The following is an 11,711-nucleotide window of genomic DNA, read 5'->3' as shown; positions in this document are numbered from 1 at the left end:
ACTAGTACTACTGTAATGCCATTTATATACTACTACACTAGGCTAGTGTCCCGGCTGGTCCGATGGCGGTGAGATTTCAATTGATTGCTACAGTGAGTTACAGAACCTCTACGTTTCTTCTCTCCCCTCCCTCACCGCCGACCTTGACTAGCCTTTTGGAAAAAAAATAAAATAGTCACTGTCGGCTTCTTGCTATTTAAATTAGATTTGACATTGCTTGTAATCCATCCTCAGTGGCTGCACTTTGCAATTTTTTACTTTGTTGTGTACGCGCTATATAAAGATTGTATTGTACTGTATTGTATCTATTGAAGGGAAGCAGTTATACATTTGACTTAAGGAAATTAATTGATACAAACTCAAAATAAAACTGTTGATTTATATGCCACGAAACATATCCATCCCCAGAGTTGAATCAAAACAATGATAGCATGGGTATTTTTAGTGACATTTATTGAAACTGCAAACCTGTTTGGAATAATAGAAAAGCTATGCTAGTCACCTCGACAGTTTCATCAAATCAAAGAAACATACAATAACACAAATCTGTCATCTTCTAAAACATCCCCAGCTTGCATTCCATCATCATGTGCGGCTCGCCCATCATTTCACTCTGTGTTGGGTCTGGAAAAAAAAAAAAAAAGTATGTCTGGTTAGCAATGAATATGCGACTCCGTGAATGAGTTTGAACGTCACCATTGAGGATGTCCTCAAAGCCGATGGATTCATCAGTGCCTCTGAGGGTGTCCAGCGCCAAGTTGGAGCTCGGTAAGAACGGCAGACGCTGGATCTGGAGCAAGAGATGAATCAAAGGGCAACATCGGATATAAGGAAGCCACATAGATGCAATGGAACATCTCAACGTTACCTGTCTCGCTGCCCTATACTCCATCTGCAGCTTAAGCGGAGCATGAAGACCCTGGATGTTTCGAACGGTTGAGAAATTCATCTTGTCCTGGTTCAACTGGAACTGTTTGACACAAACACATCATAGGTCACTAGAAAATCAAATCAACACCATCCCGCGTTTGTAGTTTTTCCCAATCTACTTACATTTTTTTCCGACAGCTCCAATGTATGGGCAGGGATGATCTCATTCTTCACATTGTTGAAGCTAATCATTAAATGACAAGATATATGGAATACGTATTATGAATCTGATTTCAATCAATTTATATGCATTATCTAATAAAACCACTATTTGCTGCATATTTACTCACCCATGGCGAAATGTATCGTGAACGCCATATGCCCCCGGTGGACACAAACCAGTCACTGGTACGGTGGCGGTCAGCTGAGACTGGAAACCTCGAGAATTCTGATATTCATACATTTGTTAGTATGTTATGGAAAAACCCGCACACAAATATTTAAATGTTATGGGAAGCAATGTGAATTTAAACGCTAGCTAACGAGCATTAGCTGCAATGACTAATCACATTCACAATTGGGGACTGCAGCGATTATGGCTACGGAAAACCCCACATATCATAAATGTTAAAACATAAATAGTATTAGTATTTGTATTTTCACTTTACATTAACGACAACAAAAACAAAATTGACGTACCATTTCGAAAGCGACTTGTACTTTAGATTGAATACATGGAAATGCGTCGCATTTTCATGACGCCATAACCGGCATTACGTCACGGATGATGCGTCAAGCTATTTTTCTAACGAATATTAGCACCAGACTGGGATTTTTTTCCTATCATTATTTTTGTAATCGCTGAGGATTATTTGGTGGTTTATTACTGTAAAAAAAAATTTCTACCTCAACAGATATATTATGTTTATATAAAATATACTGTGGGTTCTCATCGGCATGGGGGTATAGCTCAGTGGTAGAGCATTTGACTGCAGATCAAGAGGTCCCCGGTTCAAATCCGGGTGCCCCCTCATTTTGTATTTTTCAAAGTAGTATTGGACACAGCCCAACCTTATACGTGTGCACATTAAAATAATTAGCTCTTAAATAAAATAGGCATAACACAAATGTGTTTTTGTGCTTTTTAAATGCATCAAAGTGCATCAACAATGGCATTCATCAGCAGGGGGCAGCATAAAGCTACAAGTTACTTGTTCCACATTTATATGAAAGTCTCATTTCCCAATAGAACAAATAATAATCTATATATACAGGTATTTAATCTCATAATTCTGCACCCAACACCCTATAATGACAATTTGGAGTGGGAAAAGTGAGAATTAAGAAATCCCACGTAGGTTATTTTTCATGACCTTTGCCACCAAGGTTCGAATTGAGCACCTGTGCTTAAATCAATTAACTGAATATGATTTGGTTTGGCACACGCATCTCTAAATAAGGACCCATAGTGCACAAATGTTAGAGCACAAACCAAGAAGATACTCAATTGTGTTGTTTTTGTTTTTATTATTGTTGTTGTTGTTTTCAATTTAAAGCTGGACTTCTAAAGCCAAACTAGGTCACCCACGTGAAGCCAAAAATACAGGCAATCATTTACAACATTCCAAATTCCATGTACATTGTTACACACGGTATGTACACACATTAACGTTGACGTCAGCTTGCTAAGTTTCATAATGACGAGAGGCGCGCACACAACAAAACCACTCACGGACATTGAAGATCCAGTCACGCATGGGCACACAATTTCCCCCTGCAATCTCAGCTCATTGGCTCAAAGAGCGCCAAGTGAATTTATGATGAAAAGCCAAAGTCGAGGTGGCGGGCGGGGTATTCACAAACCTAAAGCTATGAGCTGCCTGAGGAAATCAGGTCAGAAGAGTCACTGACCTCTTTTGAATCTCTTAATATGCTGCTGCTTTATCATGGTGGTCCCGGAGGTGTGGAAGTCGGCACGATGCCGTCTGCAGGTTGCTATGCGGTATTGTGTGTCTGTGTGTGTACACGTGTGCAGCTCATAACATATTTGAGAGTAACACCCAGCATTTTTCTGCCAATCTTCTTTTCCCTCATGTTATGTGATGATTAGAGTGGCCTGAGTCCAGACTGAAGCTTTGAATTACAGCCAGCGGCATCCATTATGTCATCACCGAGTTTGGCATTTTTCACATTTAAAAGGAGAAAAATGAATTTAATATCATCAAATTTGCACAGGTAAAATGAGAGCATCGAAGAAGAAAATGTAAAAAAAAAATGCGTAACTTCATCCAGTGACCAAGAAAAGGAAGGCAGCCATGTGCTTTTTATTATGACATTATAAAACTTAAAACAATCCAGCATGTGTGATTTTTTTTTTTTGTTGGACATTGAATCAGACAGCTTATCAGGAGCATTTAATTCCCCGAAATATCAAAAGGTTGTAGGTATTCTTCTGCAAATGAGAAAGTGGCTGTGACAAGCGGGGTCACCATGTGACATTTGGAAACTTCTCATCTTTTTATGATTTAATCCTCACAAATATTATTTGTAAGTACATCAAACGCAATCACCTCTCGTACTATTAATCGAATATACGGATCAAATCGCAGCATGCAACTAGAAGAGCTTCTCATCAAAGCCTGATCATGTCTTACTGTTCACATCAGGAGTCAGCAATCAGGAGAAACTTGAACGTTGAATTTTAACCACAGGTGGAGATTATACGAAGATATTTATAGACACGGTAAAGAAGTCTTTAAGGGTTATTCCTTGAATTTGAATTTTGAACGCTCTAATTTCATCTCACATGGCCATCGGTGCCTGCTTTGTATTTCCAACTTTTTGTCATATTTCCTCTTCCCTTTTTCGGCTATCATTCACTCTTGCTTTCAACATACGTCCATTATTTTTAGCTGCCTGAGTCATGACTTCCTTCATTGTTCTTTTGGATTAACACGCTTGCTCGAAACTGGAGGAGGTTTGAGGAATGAAATAGCAGAAGTAGTTTGGTTGTCTGAAATTTTACCCTCATCTGGAATTCAGCTAATGTGTGAATAACATTAAGAAAAAAAATCATCACAATATGTCCCCTAATACATACACCACAATTTATTTATTTATTTTTTGTTGCCAAACAGAGCTCAGCAGTTATGCTGACACGCATACATGCATTGCACACAAACTGCTGATGTCGTCAAGTTCTGCAAATGGCATTAGAATGTCCATCATACATACAATAATGTAATCTCTAAACTGTCACACGATAATGCAACCGTAAAAAAATGGAGGACAAAGAAGGATTATGTATATTATTGTAGCTTAATGGATAAAGACTACACATTGTTTTCATGCATGCCGCAATCATATAATATGGCAGCCATTATGCAGTTTTGGATTGATAGGAAAAATAGGTGAGGAGTCCCAAATGTAGTTTCTCACAAATGATAATATATTTACGATGATAGATGAATGGAGGAAAGAGAGGAGGGACATTTTCTTTTTGCAAGAATTTAGTGGAGATGAATTGTGAGGTTAACCAGATGGCCGGATTTACATCCGGTCTATTAATCCAATAATGTTCTGCTTCAATCTGCCTTTTATGTTTGATTGTTCATGAATGCATTCATAATTTAATCAATTTCTTGCTCATTAAGTGTCTTCCACAAACAGCTCAATATTGCATCTATGTAAAATTAGATTTGATTGCTTAGAGTAATCAGTTGAGTGGTAACTACTATTGGCACAAAATATTCCGAACATATTCCCAAGCGAGAGTTTCAAATCTTGCAAAATGCAAAATAGTTTGCTTTCATGTATTCTCTTGGCAATGAATTCCTCTAAATAAATCAATAACTAAAAAAGATCTTAACATATTCAAATGAGCATCTGTATTGATGTGCTTTACATAATCGAGGAATGAGCAATTATCGGTTTAATAAAGCAGATCATCTCTTTTTTTTTTTGTGTCATCTAATGGCACTCCAAGGTTGTTATTGTTGTGAAAGCTTCTTCAACAGCAGCTATACGTCCCAGTGGGAGATCTCCCAGTCGGGCTGATACAATTAATTAAAGTGGTTGGAGGCTGCTTTTTGTCATAAAATCCACCCGCACCATAACGAATGACACTTTTTGAGGTCAGGTGGTCCAAGATAGTCTCGGTTGTTTGATGTAAATATATCCATGAAGGAAGGCGAAAAAATTATACAGTCGATCAACCATAACATGAAGAACATGCTAAGTCTGATGGAGGAACTATCAGAAGAAATTGACAAGAAAATTTCAGAAAAGGGTGACGCATATTATTTTCTCTTCTTGACATTTCAAAATGATTCACATTCCATATTCAGTGCCTGTTCCATTTAATTTTCAAAATTGATTTATTAAGTGTTGGAAATGCCAGGCGCTGTTCTCGCCATATTTTCCATGAGTGGGTGAAAAAAGCTAAAAAAAAAAAATTTATATGTATATATGCTCGTTACCTAATGAAATGTCCACTACTCAAAAAAATCCGTCAGACACGTCGGCTTGCCGTCCAAGAGGTCACCTGATCCCAGCAGGTAGATTTGGACTCATTATTCCACATCCTGACACACACACATACACACACTTCAACACAATGCTTTAACAGCAGGAGCAAGCGAGCATAACCTCTGAGCATAAACTGTCTCATTACCGTACTTTCCCATCTGAGCAGAAACCAACACGAACGGACACCGGTCGTTGTTATCCGCGGGTCACTGGGTTGTGACCTCACATGGGAACTGCGATGGCCAAAAAGAAGCCTGATGGGATTTAAAATAACGACAGGATTTTGTTTGTGACTCTTTGGCTGGAAAGAGGTTTGAGCGTTTGCAGAGCAGCCATAAAACGGTTTACATTCAGACAAAAAAGATGCGCTTCTAAATCCGCCTACTCAAACGAAACGAACGTATGAAAGACGAAATGTGTTAAAGGTTACGCTCCCGTACGCAAAAGTGACGTCTGTTTTATGACTTGTTTGTCCAATAAAGCTGAAATATAAAATAAACAATAATTCCACAAAGTGAATATGCCACCATAAAAGGGCAAGAAAAAAAAGTGATCCTATATTACAGAAGTTTAAATCACAGCAGAAGCAAAAAAACAGACAAAAAAAAAAAATCTAGCAAATTCCACACTAATCACATTCGTCACATCCAAGGAGCTTGTTTATAAAATATTTCCATGATCTGCCTCACTTCGCTTTCATTCCTTGAGCGATTTTGTGTTTGGTATAAGCTATTTGAAAAAGCCTAGCTAAAACCTCGAAGCCAAGCCAACTGTATTGAAGATAACAGAATCGTATCTGTCTTATGATTTAAGACGGCAATATGCTGACCTGCATCCATGTAAAAATTTGCATTTATAACCCTTTCTATTTCTTCATTTATCTCTGCGCTGTAATGATTGATGTTTTTAATAAAAACGTGTGTCCTGAGGGTGAAAACTAAAAAAAATCTCAAATCAGAGGCAGGCATATCTATAACCGTAAACGACTTTCTTTCAAGCGCCGTCCTGTTTCCCAGCAAATGTTTTGTAAACGGGTGAGTAAGACATTACGTTTAGTTAAGTTCCTGCCTTTGTGTCTCGATGTGCTTTTAATTGTGCAACAAAACGGTGTCGTTTCAGAGAGCGACTCGGGTCAAGTGTGGGTTGACCCGCCCGAGGAAAAGGCAAGGTAAATAATTAGCTTTTATAGACTCTGCCACAACATGGCCGCCTAAAATGAGTCCGTGGCTTGTTATGTTACTACAGGATCATTTATAATGGCCCAATGTGAATAAAAAATAAAATAAAATAAAATAAAATAAAATAAAATAAAATAAAATAAAATAAATAATATTTTTTCCCCTTCTTCATGAAGTTGCAACTTTGGACCATATATAGAATTCTACCAGAAAGTTTTTGCAACTTTCTGGTGATTTATGTGACATTTCAATTCCAGACCAAAGAGTAATTGCAGTGGTTTTGCGGGCTGCCCGTAGTGAATACCAACAACTGATAGCACCGTGACTTTTAACATCTTTCTTCCTGCCTGAGCTTGGATTTAAAGAGTGCGGTGACAAGTGGCGGGCCTTTAATTCGCACAAGTCACACAAACACACGCAACCAGTACATTAGGTCTGCTCAAGGTCAGCGATCTGATGGAATTTCTTGATGCAGCCCCTTATACGTTTTTTTTTTCTTCAACCCAAGCTTGTTATGTAACTTATGTCAAGTTTTCCTCATTAATATCGCCAAGATAAAACAAAGCCAACATCACAGTGCATATTTTAAAAATAGAAAGCCAAGAAGAGAAGCAGGACAACGTCTGAAGATACGTTGATCAATTATGTAAGGGGAAATTGAGCACAAGTTTGCTACTTGTGATCAGATCGTTATAATTGCCACGTCAATTATAATTAGCCTCCGTGATGCATCCATCCAATGCGTCAATCAATAAGTAATCCTCACAAACACATTGATAAAATGGCTCACCTCTTATATAAGCTTTTTTTTTTTTTTGCCTGACAACTGTACGCTCTCTTATATAAATTTATGCTATTGCGCGTGTCGATTAGAAGGTCATGAGCGCTGAACTTCTTCACTTTTGTCTCTCATGGGGTCAAACTGCGGCCAGAACGGTTAATAATGCTAATCTGTTAGCAGGGAACGTGTTGGATTGTCATTCGGGCGTCTGCAGAGCCAAATGAAATGTGTGCAAATTGTTTGTGTCGGACGGTTTAGTTCCACTTGACTGAAAAGATGAGCAGTTTGGGGATCTGCATTGCTAAAAATGCTTTTGTATTTTCAGGAGGTTGGTCACACAAAAATATTGCCCAAAAAAAAGTGTCAGAAGCATCCCCCAACAAATTTTGCACCAGTGATTTTTTTTTTCCAGATGTCCGCCATATTTGGGACAGTTGGCATGAAGGCACCAGATGTGCTCGCGACCTCATTTCCTTTACTCTTACTGTTGCTAGGTTACAAAATCCTTTTCTAAAACTCCCATGCAGGTTAAATTAAGTAGATTCCCGCTCACCAAACTTCCATTGATTAAAAATCGTGACCTCTATCTAGTACGATTCCGTCACCGTCACAATTTTGATCAAACGCATTAACGATGAACTCACCCCATGGGTGGAAAGGACAGACTGATGACGTTTTGGAAAAAGTGACGAACCGAAGCATAAAGTTCAAAGGGCAAAAATGGGATGCTTGATTTTCCATCATCCTAAATAATATTTAGTCTCATTAACACGTGACATAGCAAATGGACCAAGCTCCCGATTGGTCAGGGGGCGGGGCTAGTAAACAGCGTGGGACCCCTGTGGAATATTCACGGGGGTCCATTGTGTTTCTCTGGCGAAGTCCTCCGGGCAGGATGCAGACCAGTGCTCAACGCAAACAGCATTATCTGTGTGTATACACAACACATCTCCACAGGACCTTTAGCCCAAACATTAGATAAAGCCAAACATCCTTCCCAACAACTGGAATACAGTAGGGAGAGACAAACGGAAATATAAGCAGGTCAAATTTCTGGTAGTGGATTTAAAAGACGGAATGAAGCGGCGGCTAGACCGAATATTACAACAGTCATCATTCATTGATGGCTTCCACATGATAAATAAACAATAATAAACACAATTTCGCCAACAAGAGGTCAACGGCATGGGTGACTCCCCCCGGAGAGGGAAGATCTGCGTCACGTCTTGAGATGACAAGACATGCCATCAAATACGGTTCAAAAAGACTTTTTGTTTATCCGGCAACACCTCATTGGTCCAAGGAGACATTTTTTCCATTCTTCCCGCTCGCTATGTCGTAAAATAAATGCGTATGACTGAGGATGAGTTTGCGGTCTCTGGGGTGTTTCATAAGTTGTGAAAATGAGACTATTGTTCCATGATAAACGCTCTATAACTGCCATTAAAAATAATTTTCATGCCTTTTTAAAAATTATCTACACTCTGCAGTTCATCTGAATCTTGAGTGAATTCGGCTGTGACCACCGCTGCATCGGCGCAGCCCTCCCTCTCTCAGATCCCCCCCCCCCAGCCGAAACTCGCCTGTGAAATTCCCCTGCAAAGGATTACGCCAGTCCCAAAAAATCAAACTTCAACTCAGTAAACCGTACAGTTTGACCTTGTTTTCTCATCTGCAGTCTTGTTGCTGCACTCCCCTCTCAATAATTCAGAGAGCTGTCCAGTTCTTGCTCAGCTTGCTTGTTATGAACACTGTACATCCATTTAACTGTTCAGTGGGAAAACATTCACAACCGGCCTGAGATGATTTCGGTGAACGTGCAGTATCATCTGTGCTGTCATTTTTATTTTACTAAAATATCATCAAACAAGACTAGGAATACAACAAATATTCTTATGTTGCATGTCCCCACTGAGGGACAAATGAAGGACTCTCTTCCTCTTGACTAACTTGATTTTCCACCTCCATCATCAAATCAAACTGATTGGCTCTACCAGATGGATGTTTTTGTTTTTCTTATATTATACAGCAATATCAGCCTAAAAAAAAACCGTTTTCTTCTTCAAGGACGCCTGTCACACACCAACGAAGGCCAATATTTGTCCTCTCAGCAAAAACACGCACGCACATCAGCTCTTCAAAAGGATCATGCATGAGAAAGCTCATGGCATATTTCTCATTATTCTTAACAACCTTGAGCTCACGTAAACGTCCATTATGCATGTTAAAATCCGTAAAGTAGCCCATCACACACTTCTAACAGGTCGCAAATGAGGGATTTGTTTAATGAGCTTACACATCATAGCTGTCACTTGGCTTCACATCTGCTGGTTGCTTGGTAACAGATGCTTAATGAGGCTTTTATTGGACGATGAGAAGTGAAGTGACAGATGGATGTGTATTGTTTGCGTAACCATGGTGACCAAGGACACTTGCCTTGAGAGCGGGAGATGTAAAAAAAAATGTTGCTCTATACAGTTCGTAGTTGCATAAAAGCAAAAAATATATGAAATTATGGAAGTAATGGCTTTCAGAGGCCTGATGGAATTTTTTATATTTGCCCTCGCTCAGATATTGGAATCATGGCGTCCTTGCCGGAAGGCGGCAATATGTGTGGTGCATTTAGGTGCCTGCAAATAAATCAAACCCACTTTTGCATTCCACTGAGAATGTCTTTCCTCTCAAATAATAGACTCTCAGGCGCATGATGTCATAGGAAATCTTGTTTATTAAAATAGTTCAAGTGTTTGCCTGGTGCATTGTGAGGTCAACCGTGGTGTGACTGCTTAAGATGCGCGTGTGGCTAGCCGGTAATTCCGCGCAACAGGTTGATAAACTAAGTGGTTAGCATGGTAACGTGTAAACAGGAAGAGACAACTGGAGGGAACTCTGCTTTTAGAAAAATTCTCCTTTGATGCCACTTTTGTACTTTCGGGCCACAGGAAGCAACACACACAATACAACAAGGTGTGTAATGTCAACCGGAAAAGTGAAACTGACTTCTGAGGAGAAGAAAATATTTTGCAGATTAAAATTGGGCATCAGGAAAAAGCTCATCATTAGAATAAAAGTAGTCACTGACAGATAAATAAATTATTTTTACTTACTTTATGTTCATAATATTATGATATACTGTCATCTTAATGAAGGAACTTATATACACAACAAATGGTGAACATTTTTAAAACAAGGGAACAATAAAGAACAGTCCGAGTGGTAAAACACGTCTGAAGTAACCAAATTGCATAATTTGTGCATTAGCGTGTGTGTGTAAGAAAAAGAGAGAGACCGAGTCCAGCTGTGTGATGACCGGGGGAGTCCGACAGAGAGGGCCACTCGGGTCACTGGGGGAAAGGAGAAGCGAGGAGGAGGAGGATGAGGAGGAGGGGAAAATAAATATGAGAATAGTGAAAGCATGAAACATGATTTTAGGGAAATCAATTTATGTCAACATAACCAAATATGGACATGAGGTTGTCAACGTGATGCGCGTTTTGGGGATCATTTTGGTAAGTAGTGGTTGGTGCCCGAAAGAAAGGTCAACTGAATTTACATTTTTTGGGGGCTTAATTTATGATAGCACTTGAAGCTATAGTAAATAAGTTTCTCTTTTAATAGTTGAGTCATCGTGGGCAAAAATGAGGTTAGGAGGAGAGCAAGATGAGGGTGAGAGTGGGACCTAACGCGGGTTAAAAACTGGGAGGATGTCCTGTTTGGGTCATGTGCTTCGGAGTAGTTGTACTGTGGGAAACTCTGGGTTTGTGTGAGGTCTGCTTTAGTGACTTGTGAGAACTGCTTTTTTTTTTTGTAAGGGTTCGCTATTCATTTAGGACAGCTGTCAGCATTTTTTTTTAAAATAGAAGAATCAAAACAGACCACCTAGGTAGAATATTTGTTGGCATAAGTTTGTGAGTGAAGGAAAATGTGTCCAAAAAAAGAACAGTATTCATCATTCATTTATCAATCTTGAAAGCATTATTTAAATAATAATAATAAAATAATAATATTTACATGTATTAATATATATATATATATTCATTTATTTTTTCCCCAAGGTTGACATGGCAACAAAGGCAGAATACCGTTGCTTAAAATGGCAGAGGTCACTCGTTTTGCCACGACCACGTTGGTCGTCACTAATCTTTGCCGCAACTTGCTCGGCCATGACAAAGCAGCTCTACCCGGAAGTGGAATGGCACCCTCATACTTCCTGCGTCTCTTTTGGTCAAAAAGCACTGGGTCAACCCACTTCCCTGTATTCTTCTGTCAACTCTGGGAAAAAAGCTTGAATATCCTTCCTGCCGCCAAGTGGCTGGCCATGGAGGCCTTGTGGAAAAGCATCCTTCAGGGAACCT

General features: G+C 39.3%; 1 protein-coding gene and 1 non-coding gene across 2 annotated transcripts; one reads left to right on the top strand and one right to left on the bottom strand.

The window, feature by feature from the left end:
- Window positions 1-436: 436 nt before the first annotated feature.
- pomp (proteasome maturation protein) lies at window positions 437-1,681 on the bottom strand. Its single transcript, XM_049749410.1, has 6 exons — window positions 1,570-1,681; window positions 1,221-1,318; window positions 1,054-1,114; window positions 869-970; window positions 697-790; window positions 437-624 (listed from the first exon to the last, which is right to left on the bottom strand). The coding sequence occupies exons 1-6, from the start codon at window positions 1,570-1,572 to the stop codon at window positions 557-559; spliced, it is 426 nt and encodes a 141-aa protein (XP_049605367.1). The 5' UTR covers window positions 1,573-1,681; the 3' UTR covers window positions 437-556.
- Window positions 1,682-1,829: 148 nt separating this feature from the next.
- On the top strand, window positions 1,830-1,901 carry trnac-gca (transfer RNA cysteine (anticodon GCA)). The gene has a single exon. It is a non-coding gene; the product is annotated as a tRNA-Cys (tRNA).
- The last annotated feature ends 9,810 nt before the right edge of the window (window positions 1,902-11,711 follow it).

This window comes from Syngnathus scovelli, chromosome 18 (genome assembly GCF_024217435.2).
Source record: "Syngnathus scovelli strain Florida chromosome 18, RoL_Ssco_1.2, whole genome shotgun sequence".
NCBI classification, from domain to species: domain Eukaryota; kingdom Metazoa; phylum Chordata; class Actinopteri; order Syngnathiformes; family Syngnathidae; genus Syngnathus; species Syngnathus scovelli.
Note: the sequence above shows the minus strand (reverse complement) of the source record. Positions and strands in the feature narration are given on the sequence as shown.

Coding starts and splice junctions, on each gene's coding strand:
- pomp (XM_049749410.1), bottom strand. Junction 1,115..1,220: donor CACGATACATTTCGCCATGG/GTGAGTAAATAT, acceptor TTTAATGATTAG/CTTCAACAATGTGAAGAATG. Junction 625..696: donor CTTTGAGGACATCCTCAATG/GTGACGTTCAAA, acceptor TTTTTTTTCCAG/ACCCAACACAGAGTGAAATG.